The sequence below is a fragment of the Oncorhynchus tshawytscha genome, linkage group LG17 (assembly GCF_018296145.1).
Source record: "Oncorhynchus tshawytscha isolate Ot180627B linkage group LG17, Otsh_v2.0, whole genome shotgun sequence".
NCBI lineage: Eukaryota > Metazoa > Chordata > Actinopteri > Salmoniformes > Salmonidae > Oncorhynchus > Oncorhynchus tshawytscha.
The window spans coordinates 5,238,847-5,251,666 of record NC_056445.1 but is presented as its reverse complement, the minus strand read 5'-3'; the positions used below and the strand labels follow the sequence as shown (position 1 = coordinate 5,251,666).

General features: G+C 41.7%; 1 protein-coding gene across 1 annotated transcript in view; it reads right to left on the bottom strand.

Moving 5' to 3' along the window:
• Positions 1–12,820, bottom strand: part of LOC112216745 (integrin alpha-X) — a 64,980-nt gene that overhangs the window by 31,423 nt on the left and 20,737 nt on the right. The window contains exon 14 of the mRNA XM_042300042.1: positions 381–517. Coding sequence (XP_042155976.1) covers positions 381–517 — 137 coding nt within the window. The remainder of the gene's footprint in view (positions 1–380; positions 518–12,820) is intronic.

Here is a 12,820-nt window from a genome sequence, read left to right as displayed (position 1 = left end):
GCTTGTGTGGCCTACTACTTCACGGCTAAGCCATTGTAGCTCCTAGACGTTTCCACTTCGCAATAACAGCACTTACAATTGACCGGGGCAGCTCTAGCAGGGCAAAAATTTGACGAACTGACTTGTTGGAAGTGTGACATTTTATGACAGTGTCACGTTGAAAGTGACGGAGCTCTTCAGTAAGGCCATTCTACTGCCAATGTTTGTCTATGGAGATTTCATGGCTGTGTGCTAGATTTTATACACCTGTCAGCAACGGTGTGGCTGAAATAGCCAAATACACTAATTTGAAGGGGTGTCCATATACTTTTGTATATATAGTGTATTTAAGAATACATTCCTTTGTAATCTTTTTTATTACTGAGTGTTTATGAACCTACCTCAGTATGAAAGCGGCTCCTTTAGCTCCCACCACCATATCAGCCAGTCCGTCTGAGTTCAGATCCCCAGCAGAGTGCACCGAAACCCCAAAGAACTGCAGCCCTCTACCCGCTCTCCCGCTCACTCCCTGGATCCTCTGGATGTAGGAAGAAAGTAAGGGTGGGGAGAGAGAGACAGAGAGTGAGAGAGATAGTGAGGCCCTCCTTTCCAAACTATCCCCCCTTAATGTGTCCACTGAAGTCATTAGTTGGATGTATTTCTATCTGACAAACAGAAGTCAAATGGTTCGTCTGGGGGACACTCAGTCAAACTCTCTTTACTATAACATTGGGGTCCCACAAGGGTCAATATTAGGCCCCCTTCTGTTTACAATCTATATAAATGATCTCACACTTGCTTGCCCACGTTAACATGCAGATGTATGCTTGCCTGCATTTAAATATCGACAAGACTGTTTGTATGTACTTCTCTAAGAAATCCATTGATTCTTCACAACGAGCTGTTCTTGTTAATGGGGCAAAATCTGAAAGTTGTATCTAACTTCAGGTATCTTGGTGTCATTTTGGACTCCAACTTGACATTTAAGAAACATGTGAAGAAGGTGGTTAAACACGGTTAAGATTGGATTATCCAACTTTAGGTTGATCAGACCTTTCCTTCGTCTGGAGGCCCTGCCTCCTGCATGCTGGGATCTTCTCACATCTGAGATATTGTCTCACAAGCTGGTCACAAGTAGGAGCTACTATTCTGAAACCAATTGAATCACTCTGCAAACACTTAAGATTTTTGATAACAAACCAAACAGTTACCACCATTGTCATATAATTTACAAACATAATTGATTTAGTCTGGATAGCTTTAAGCATTATGTAGATACAAGCCTCGTCTTTAAGATCCTGCATGGTCTTGCCCCTCCACCACTATGTCGGCATATCATTCTCAAGGAAAGCCCCTCCAGGATAACAAGGGCAGTAACTAGAGGGGATTGTGTTGTCCCTTTTCCACACAGTAAAATCAGTCTTCTCAGTTAGAGCTACAAGTTACTGGAATGCAACGCCCATGGACTTGAGAAGCTGCACTGATTATTGTACTTTTTTAAATTTTAAATTGAAAACATGGCTCAAATCTATCCAAACCAGTACACATGAGTTATCTGTGGTTCCTCATAGGTAAGACAACAGTTGATGATAGTGTTGTCGTTAGAATGATATATTATTGGATGTAATGTATTTGTATTTTGTATTGTTTTAGTGAGTATTTGTATAGTACCTGCCCAGGGACTAAGGGTGCAAATTAGCACATTTACATGGATGTTTATTATGAACTTATTATTTTTATTATTATTATTAACATTATTGTAATATTGATGTTGATTAATGTGCATTGACCCCTATAAATAAATAAATTGCAACGAAGATGCAATATTTTACAGGGATTTCTTAACACGCTACTAATGCGAGATTACACGGAGCTCAAAGCTAAAATAGCCGTGGTTGCAATGAAAAGAACAGCGCAATAAACTAGTACACCAGCTGATCTGACACTGTTACGGTGTCAAGCCGGCTTGATACTAGACAGTGGAAATGGCATGGAAAATGACCATTGTCTACGTTCACTACTCATGCCCCAATGAAGTAACCTGTCAGGAACAGCAAAATCAAATTAGGAAAAAGATAAATTGAAGAATGACATTTTACAACTGAAATAAAAGGATTCAACTGAAAATGTAGCCTGTCAATTACAATGATTTAGATTACACTTTTAATTGCAGACAATTCCTTAGCCAAATTATAGCTAAATTATGCCTACATTAAGACTACTCTTCTGCAAAAATAAAGCTATTGAAGACCAATGTAAATATGGAATATGGAATGCAGCAACATGTGCGACTGGCTGCATCACCGCTTGGTATGGCAAATGCACCGCCCAAAGCGCTACAGAGGGTATATCACCGGGGCCGAACTCCCTACCATCCTGGACCTCTATATCAGGTTGTGTGAGAGGAAGGCCCAAAAAATTGCCGAAGACTCCAGCCATAGACTGCTCACTCTATCGTTCAGCAAACGATACCGGAAAATCGTCTTTAGGACCAAAAGGCTCTAAGAGAGCTTCTACCCCCAAGCCATAAGACTGTGAGAATGGCGGAGGACAATTGGTTATATAGATGGTATATTTAATTTGTATATAATGTTGCTGCCATCATTTCTTAAGTATGAAAATAGCTTCTGGACATCAGAACAGTGATTACTCACCTCAAACCGGACGAGGATTTGTTCTAATGAATCAAACATGAAGGATACACTGCTCCTCCCAGACCTGGCCCAAATCCCCATCATTCGTATGAAGAGGAGACGCCAATACAGAGGTTGAAGAGCAGGATGCCTTGCGAGACTGCGTCGGCGAGTGGATAATCTGCCTTTACCCTTCGTTCTACTGCCGAACACACTTGAAAATAAACTGGATTAGCTCCGTTCAAGGCTATCCTATTAACGGGAAGTCAAAAACTGTAATATCCTATGTAATAAAACAACACAACACACATAAAAGCTAATAATTCATAAAAGTCATGTTAACTGGCTGGTATTGTCTCATAGAACAAAACATAAAAGATCTCATAAGCCTGTGTTAACCTCAGGCCTTATTTTCTTTCCCCATAGGAATGGCTGAATGAACCAGAGGTATCTCATTTACGGTTTTTAGGACTACAAGCTGGCTAGCTCTATACATTTGTAGGTCAGTTTAAATTCTATAATGCTATTACATAAGTCTATCAACTTTCTATAAGTGAAAGAGAGAGTCTGTTAGTGAATTATCACTGATCAATGATTTGGAGGAAACCAAACCACGGTCATTCTTCTCTCAGCATGTCACATTTTCTCCCCTTTGGTAAGCTACTGTTTAGGCCTATACTACTGTAAATAAGAGTCTGACACCTGGAATATAAAGCAATCCTCTATATTATCAGCTATTCTGTTTGAGAATTTTCTAGACAAATCTCTATAGCAATAAAGTGCAGAATATGTCTAAACGGATGCAAAAAGGCACATAGCTAAGTGCAGTCAGGCTATCCGGAAGGCCAAAGTTAGTTACTTTAAGGAGCAGTTCTCTCTGTGGGTCTAACCCCAAAAAGTTCTGGAAAATGGTTAAAGACCTGGAGAACAAACCCTCCTCCTATCACGTTCTGACCATCGTTCGTATGTGTTTTCCTTGTTTTAGTGTTGGTCAGGATGTGAGCTGGGTGGGCATTCTATGTTGTGTGTCTGGTTTGTCTATTTCTATGTTTGGCCTGATATGGTTCTCAATCAGAGGCAGGTGTTAGTCATTGTCTCTGATTGGGAACCATATTTAGGTAGCCTGTTTTGTGTTGGGTTTTGTGGGTGATTGTCCTTAGTGTCCTTGTTCCTGTCTCTGTGTTAGTTTACACTAGTATAGGCTGTTTCGGTTTTCGTTACGTTCTTTGTTTTGTAGTGTTGAATATGGATTCGTGTTTTACGTTTGTTCATTAAACATGGATCGCAATCTACACGCCGCATTTTGGTCCGACTCTCCTTCACACCTAGAAAACCGTTACACCCTCTCACAGCGTCCCGTGTCCCTTAAAGTTGATGATGTGGTTGTTACTGACAAGAAGCACATGGCTGAGCTCTTTAATCACCATTAAGTCAGGATTCCTATTTGACTCAGCCATGCCTCCTTGCCCGTCCAACATTTCCTAATTTCCCACCCCTTCTAATGCGACTATCCCGATGATTCTCCCTCTTTTTCCCCTGCCCTGAAACAAAGTTTCTCCATGCAGTCAGTCACTGAGTCCGAGGTGCTAAAGGAGATCCTTAAACTTGATCCTCAAAAACCATCTGGATCAGATGGTTTCGACCCTTTCTTATTTAAGGTTGCTGCCCCCTATCATCACCAAGCCTATCTCCAACCGTTTTAACCTGTCTCTCCTTTCTGGGGAGTTTCCCATTTCTTGGAAGCCAGCCACGGTTCATCCTTTATTTAAAGAGGGTGATCAAGGTGATCCTAACTGTTACAGGCCTATTTCTATTTTACCCTGTTTATCAAAAGTATTGGAAAAACTTGTCAATAATCAACTGACTGGCTTTCTTGATGTCTATGGTATTCTCTTGGGTATCTGGTTTCGCTCAGGTTATGGATGTGTCACTGCAACCTTAAAGGTCCTCAATAATGTCACCATTGCCCATGATTCTAAGCAATATTGTGCTGCTTTTTTTATTGACTTGGCCAGAGGTTTTGATACGGTATTCCATTCTTGTGGGCCAGCTAAGGAGTATTGTTGTCTCTGAGGGCTCTTTGGCCTGGTTTGCTAACTACCTTTGTCAAAGAGTGCAGTGCATAAAGTCAGAAAATCTTCTGTCTCAGCCACTGCCTGTCAATTTACATCAACATAGCTCAGGCAGTAGGAAGCTCTCTCATCCATTTATATGCAGATGATAGTCTTATACTCAGCTGGCCTATCCCCAAATGTTGTGTTAAATGCTCTACAACAAAGCTTTCTTTGTGTCCAACAAGCTTTCTCTACCCTTAACCTTGTTCTGAACACCTCCAAAACAAAGGTCATGTGGTTTGGTAAGAAGAATGCCCCTCTCCCCACAGGTGTGATTACTACCTCTGAGGGTTTAGAGCTTGAGGTAGTCACCTCATACAAGTACTTGGGAATATGACTAGACGGTACACTGTCCTTCTCTCAGCACATATCAAAGCTGCAGGCTAAAGTTAAATCTAGCTGCCAAAGTAAACCTGACTTAGATGACCATCCTACCCATGCTAGATTACAGAGACATCATTTATAGATCGGCAGGTAAGGGTGCTATCGAGCGGCTAGATGCTCTTTACCATTCGGCCATCAGATTTACCACCAATGCTCCTTATAGGACACATCACTGCACTCTATACTCCTCTGTAAACTGGTCATCTCTGTATACCCGTCGCAAGGCCCACTGGTTGATACTTATTTATAAAACCCTCTTAGGCCTCACTCCCCCCTATCTGAGATATCTACTGCAGCCCTCATCCTCCACATACAACACCCGTTCTGCCAGTCACATTCTGTTAAAGGTCCCCAAAGCACACACAATCCTGGGTCGCTCCTTTTTTCACTTTGCTGCAGCTAGCGACTGGAACGAGCTGCAACAAACACTCAAACTGGACAGTTCTATCTCAATCTTGGACACTCTTACTGACAATTGTGATTGCTTTGTGTGATGTATTGTTGTCTCTACCTTCTTGCCCTTTGTGCTGTTGTCTGTGCCCAATAATGTTTGTACAATGTTGTGTTGCTACCATGCTGTGTTGTCATGTGTTGCTACCTTGCTATGTTGTCGTCTTAGATCTCTATGTAGTGTTGTGTTGTCTTCCTTTTCTTGATGTGTGTTTTTTCCTATATTTAAATGTTATTTATATTTTTAATCCCAGCCCGTCCCCCCAGAAGGCCTTTTGCCTTTTGGTAGGCCGTCAATTGTAAATAAGAATTTGTTATTAACTGACTTGCCTAGTTAAATAAAAAATAATGTACAATACGAAGAATGACTAGGCAACTTTAAGATTTACACTTTTTTTCCTCTACAGTATTTGCTTTACATGCATGCTCCTATGTAGCTCTATAGCTTTGCATGCCAGTTTCTTTAGAGAGTGTCAAATATTTACGTGAACATTATAAAGAAAACTTTGGCCTGTGTAAACACTCATGCGTAAAGATCAACCCTGTCCAGACCTGTTTGAATAAATGTGTTATGCCATTCGGAGGTGAGTTTTGTAGCCTACTCTATAACTTAACCTGTTTCTACTGTGTGCATAAGTGTCATTTGTATTTATACTGTACATTCATTTTATTTTGTACACACATCCAGATACTCAGCTCGTTTGTGTGCTGACTTTTTTTAAGGATAGAGATTCTCTGAATCGTTGGATAACAAAAATATGTTGTAATGATGACAGTATAAACTATTGACTTTATAAAAGTGTGCTGTTTTCTGTTCGTTTATAAACGGGTGAGCTGACAACGTCACGAAAACGATGCACACGCTTCAATGTGGCAGAAGTCGGTGGGCTGGTTTAAGTGGTAAAGCGAAAGCAACCAACTGTAAACGAAAGCCGAGGAGTGAAGTCGGGGGAGGTGCATCTGTAACAGTCAGAAGTCAGACACTAATGTGGTTTTACAACAGCAAGGCTCAGATCAACATGGCAGTGTTGCCATTATTTATAAAAGTTTTTCTTTACAATGTTGAAATGAACATGTCTCTAACCGTCATTTCACACACTCACAAAAAATGTGTGTACATTTTACAATCAATGAGAGACCCTCAAGTATCACATTCATTTGTATATATCCATCATATTAACTGAGGCAAAGTTGGTTCCTGTTAAAGTCATGTCTTTGGTTGGTAAAAAACCCACCTAATGATTGCTTGACGATAGAGCCTCCCACAATGCAGGCGATGGCTGCAGGATGAAGTTGGTAAAGAGTAACTGCAGGAACTGGCAGTCGACTGCAAAACACTTTTGATCCCATGATTTTTGTAAAGCTCATGCAGTCGACATGTAGACGCAAGTAGAACAATTTATATCCCCATAATGCAACACACTTTGAAAGGCGGTGACCAAAGAAGGTCGGACAATTGGGAGTCTAATCCTGGAATTGGAAACTTGACAAAAGTGATCCGCTCGAACGCGCCCTGTGTTTTTTTGTGATTTTGGATGGCCAGATAGGTAGCAACAATGGCAAGAAGCTTCCATGTGGGAAATCGTTTCAATTATTTTTTATCTTGTTCTTGATACCCATGTATGTCATCGTGAGAGGCATTGGGCATAGGTGTGGCTGAGTGCAACACCATGGACAGAGCCACCCACCTCAGCACAATAGACAGGTGCGCTCACTTCAGTACCATGGACAGCGGCACTAGGTGCAGCACAATAGACAGCAGCACTTAGTTCAGCACTGTGGAAGGCTGCACTACCTTTAGCACCAGACAAACCAAAGAAGGCATCACAGCTCTGCTCACCAAAACACCTGTGCAAGATTACTAATCAGCACACCCGACTGGCCGGTGTTGCCTGGAGTTTGTTTTCTAGGGGAGCCTCTCCTCCCCCGTCTGATAGCGGAGTTGCAGGAGCACAGCAAGAGGAGCATGGCAATCAATGATCATCGTATGTCACGAGCCGTGGAAGCCGAAGACAGTGGCCTCCCACAAAGCAGTCTACACTCCCAACGTGAGGCCTGGAGTGGATGCAAACAACGAATAGTTTCGCCACACTGTAGCCTGATCTTCCTGCACCTTCGTTGCTGGGGGTACTTCTGTCTGCGACCGCTGTGCCTACTCCTTCCCCTACGATTTCGATGTCGACGTCAGCAACCTTCCTTCCCTGATCAGGATCGAGCAGGGCTTCTCCATCTGTCGGAGGCCTGCACCAGGAGCCGGGAGCTACGGGCTCAAGTTATCCTGCCTCTCGCCCATCCTTAAAGGGTTCTCCGAATCCTGTGGAGCGTGGGAGTGGGCGGATTTCCTCATCTTTCTCGCCTGCCGTGATTTTGGGCAGCTCCATGGTAAGAAATTTGACTGTTCCTGGGGCAAAAACAATGTCCTATCCCGGAGCTCGAGTAAATTATATTACTAAGCTGCTCCCGAATGTACTTCACCCGGATATAAACATTGATTCTATCGTAGTCCATGTGGGTTTCAATTAAATTATGAAGGGCAGCTCTGAACAGTTTAACCTCTCTGCGCACGGAACCCGCTAGCGGGCTGAAATTCCACGACATGCAGTGATGCTAAACAAATAGTCATATTAAACATTCATGAAAATACAAGTGTCTCACATGTATCGAAAGCTTAGAATCTTGCTAATCCAACTGTGCTGTCAGATTTTTAAAAGGATTTACTGCGAAAGAATACAATGCGATTATCTGAGCATAGAACCCCATAAAAAAAATCTATTTTAACCAGCACAGGCGTAACATATTCACAAACTGCATTAAAATAAATCGTTTACCTTTGACAATCTTCGTCTGTTTGCAATTTCAATGTTCATTGTTACACAATGAATGATCTTTTGTTTGATAAAATCCGTTTTTATAGCCTAACACGAAACATTTTGTGAACCGCTTGTGTCGTGAATTCCGTCTCATTCCATTTTCGATGACACATTCCAGGTAAATAACCCACACAGAACGTGACTTTTCCAGTCCTGTTTGGTTTCACTGCAATCAACTGGTTTGTTTGTAAAACAATCAAACGTGATGGGCCATTTCGCAGGATGTATTGACTGAAAGAAATCGATTTGAAGACAAGTCATGACATCATTGTGCACCAATGATTTGCCCGCTGTTTCGTTGATTGACTGTCTTTTAACCCAATGACCACTGATCGTCTTGAAATCTAGCTGGGTAGATAGCCAATGAGCTGAGCTAAACGGCAATACGCCATGTTTATGTGTTGCAAGACCAACCCATGTAGTAAGCTTCAGCGTAAAGTGAGTCATTCGCTATTGAAGATTAATACCGGAAGGAGCTATGCATATTACACACTGCATTGTTTGGTGAACGCACAGATTCAGCTGTTTATATAGCATTCATTATGGCGACTATATCAGGGAAAGCTAAATCTAAGTCTAGATATACAGATGTACACACAATTTTAGAATAAATTGATTGGGAAGGTGAGACAGGTTGTTGTATGACGCTTCATTTAGCGATTGTGGAGGAATATTTTTTGAACGGGAGAGGACATCGTTTTGAACTGGTAAGTTCTTATCATGCTAATGCCCTTGTTTGAAATTAATCAAAATATTATTTGTGATTTTTTTAAATTAATTTATAAGCAATATATAAACATGTAATGTCATGAAATGTGAGATGCGTGTGTCTGCTATTTGAGGCTGTTGAGGAGAGGGTAGGACCCCATCAATGGCCAAAGTGAAATGGAGACAGTAGATACAGCTGGTCTGTTGTAATATAATAAAGACAGTAGATCTAGCTGGTCTGTCATATAAAAGAGACAGTAGATCTAGCAGGTTATACCATAATTGCTGGACTATTAAGCGCACCTGAATATAAACCGCACCCACTGAATTATTAAAAAATATGTATTTTGTACATAAATAAGCCGCACATCTCTATAAGCCGCAGGTGCCTACCGGTACATTGAAACAAATTAACTGTACACAGCCTTTAAACGAAACACGGCTTGTAACAAAAATAAATAGGCTTTAACGAAACACGGCTTGTAACAAAAATAAATAGGCTTTAACGAAACACGGCTTGTAACAAAATTTAAACAGCAGCCTACCAAGAAACTCATTGGTCACTATCTTCCTCCTCCTGTGCACTGAAACCAATGAAGTCATCTCCTTCGGTGTCGGAGTTGAATAGCCTCAGAATTGCTTCATCCGATGTTGGATCGCTGCCCTCTTCAACACGCAGCAGTCCAGCCTTTCGAACCCCGTTGATGATAGTGGATTTTTTGACAATGCTCCACTCTGTCAGCAGCTCTATTTCCTTTTCAGCCAGATCGATCGCCTTCAACTTGAAAGCTGCATCATATGCATTTCTCAGTGTCTTTGCCATGATGAGGGTGACAAAATGACTACCATAATCAGAATGATGGGAAGTTTGAGCGCGCTCGATTTACGTCACATTATGTGACGGTGCTCAGTTTTTTGGCGGCATGAACCTTGTGAAAGCGGGAAAAATCCATAAATTAGCCCCATCATTGTATAAACCGCGAGGTTCAACGCATGGGAAAAAAGTAGCGGCTTATAGTCCGGAAATTACGGTAATAATATATTCAACCTAATATATTCAACCTTCAACTTTCTATATATCTGTTTATTATACCTGTTGATACAGGGCTCATATGTGAAACTATTCTAACTGAACATTTTCTTTCACAGTGACACTGACTCCGAATGGGAGTCTTATCCGGTGTCCTGTGTGAATTTAAGTATGCTCTCTCTTTCTCTCTCTCGGAGGACCTGAACCCTAGGACCATGCATCAGGACTACCTGGCATGATGACTCCTTGCTGTCCCCAGTCCACCTGGCCTTGCCGCTGTTCCAGTTTCAACTGTTCTGCCTATGGAACCCTAAACTGTTCATTTTTACTCGAGGTGCTGTCCTGTTGCACCCTCTACAAGCACTGTGATCTCCACCCTGCACAGCCAGAAGAGGACTGGCCACCCCTCACAGCCTGGTTCCTCTCTAGGTTTCTTCCTAGGATTTTGCCTTTCATGGGAGTTTTTCCTAGCCACCGTGCTTCTACACCTGCATTGCTTGCTGTTTGGGGTTTTAGGCTGGGGCTATATAAATTGATTTGATAGAGGACTGAGGGTCTTCCAAATATTGAAAGTGTGTAAATAGTTACCCATGTTATTTTGTAAATGTATATATATTTTTTCCCATATTTTTTTCATCAATTTTCTTTTCCCATTCTTTTATTATTTCAATTTTTTCTCAATTTCTTTGGGGGGGGGTGTTAGAATACCATTTTGGTATTTTGTATATAGTTATTTGTTTCAAAATGTATACCTTCATTTGGCTTCAGTCTGGCCATCTACATCTAATCTGATTGCAGAGCACTCTTGCCAGAGAGCGCAGAATAACTGATGATTTACGAACACCCAACACCTGTTGAATATGGCCGTTGTCAGTAAACTCATCGGCCAGAGGGTCCGGTGTGCGCTCTGAAAGCGAAAAGCTCTGAATTATCGAACGGACAATCTGACAGCACAGTAGATCACCAACGCTTTGGATAACATAACAACCTAACCAGCTCTGCTAGGGCGAGCAATGCTCAGTGAGCTGTTCTCTCTCACTTAGATGTCTGGAAGTAGCAAGTTAGCTTGGGTGCTTGACTGCTGCTGTTAGTAGCTTGGGTGCCCTCGCCACTTTCTCTCTCTCTCCCCGGACCTTTGCTCGTCTACATCATACGCATACGTCGCTGACTTTTTTTTATCAGCGGTTGAACTATTTGATTAGTGACTTTTAATGTCTGTTTTAACAAACATGATGCTGTTGTTCATTTTGCTGGTGTCTACCCTTGGCTTTTACAATGTTGGCGATACATTTAGAGCCCGTTGCACTGTGAATGAGAAAATATATGATTGTTTCTCCCTCGAGTATTGTGAGAAACCCCACGCTTGCTCCGTAAATGCACATGAGAACTATGCACATTTCTCCCGAACAATATGGGAGAGATCAGACTCTTGCGCTTACATGTCAGGACTGTTCTCTTGGTACTTAACCATGTCTCTGGACTTTACACATCTCCTTAAATATGTGGCGTTAAAGACTCTGGTGACTATGGATTCTCATCCAAGTGCTGTCTGTAACTCCAAATGTTGTAACCCTCGATCTAGACTTGCCATTATCTTGCTGCTTCTTTTGTCTGGAAACAACATCTTAAATGGAATGCAATCAGGTTTTAGGTCTGGCCACAGTACTGTTTCAGCCACATTGAAGGTTTTAAATGTGCTCTGTGCTCTTAATAAGAAGTTACATTGTGCGTCTGTTTTTATTGATTTGTTGAAGGCTTTTGACACCGTGGACCATGCTGTGTTAGTGCAAAGGTTCAAATGTTGTGGAATTACTGGTCATGCTCTAGATTAGTTTATAAATTACCTATCAAATCGTACACTGTGTAATGGCGGATGGTTGTAAATCTGAGTCCATAGAGGTGTGCTCAGGTGTTCCGCAAGGTTCTATTTTGGGCCCACTGTTGTTCATTTTGCATATCAACAACATTGGGGGTCTTATTGAAACAGCGGATGTGTAACGATCTTCGTCTTCATCGGATGAGGAGTAGGAAGGATCGGACCAAAACGCAGCTTGGTAAGTGTCCATAATTAATTATTATCACAGAATACGAAAATACAAAATAACAAAGTGAATGTAAGAAATAAAAATCGAAACATCTTGAAAGGTGAAAACACAAAACAGGAAACTACCCACAAACACCAGGTGGGAAAATGCTACCTAAGTATGGTTCTCAATCAGAGACGATGATAGACAGCTGCCTCTGAGTGGGAACCATACCAGGCCAAACACAGAAAAACAACAGAATGCTCACGCCCCGACCAAACAAAAATAGAGACATAAAAAAAGGAACTAAGGTCAGGGCGTGACAGGATGTTCATTTTTATGCAGATGATACTGTTCTTTATTCAAGTGGTAGTAGTGTATCTTTAGCTTTTGTAAATTCCCAAAGAGCATTTAACATCATACAACAGAATCTGTATGATTCAAAGCTGATTCTAAATTCGGGTAAAACGATTTCAAATCCCACCGTACCTTCTCCGCTATGCAATCTGGTTTCAGAGCTGGTCATAGATGCACCTCAGCCACGCTCAAGGTCCTAAACGACATAACCGCCATCGATAAGAGACATTACTGTGCAGCCGTATTCATCGACCTGGCCAAGGCTTTCGAC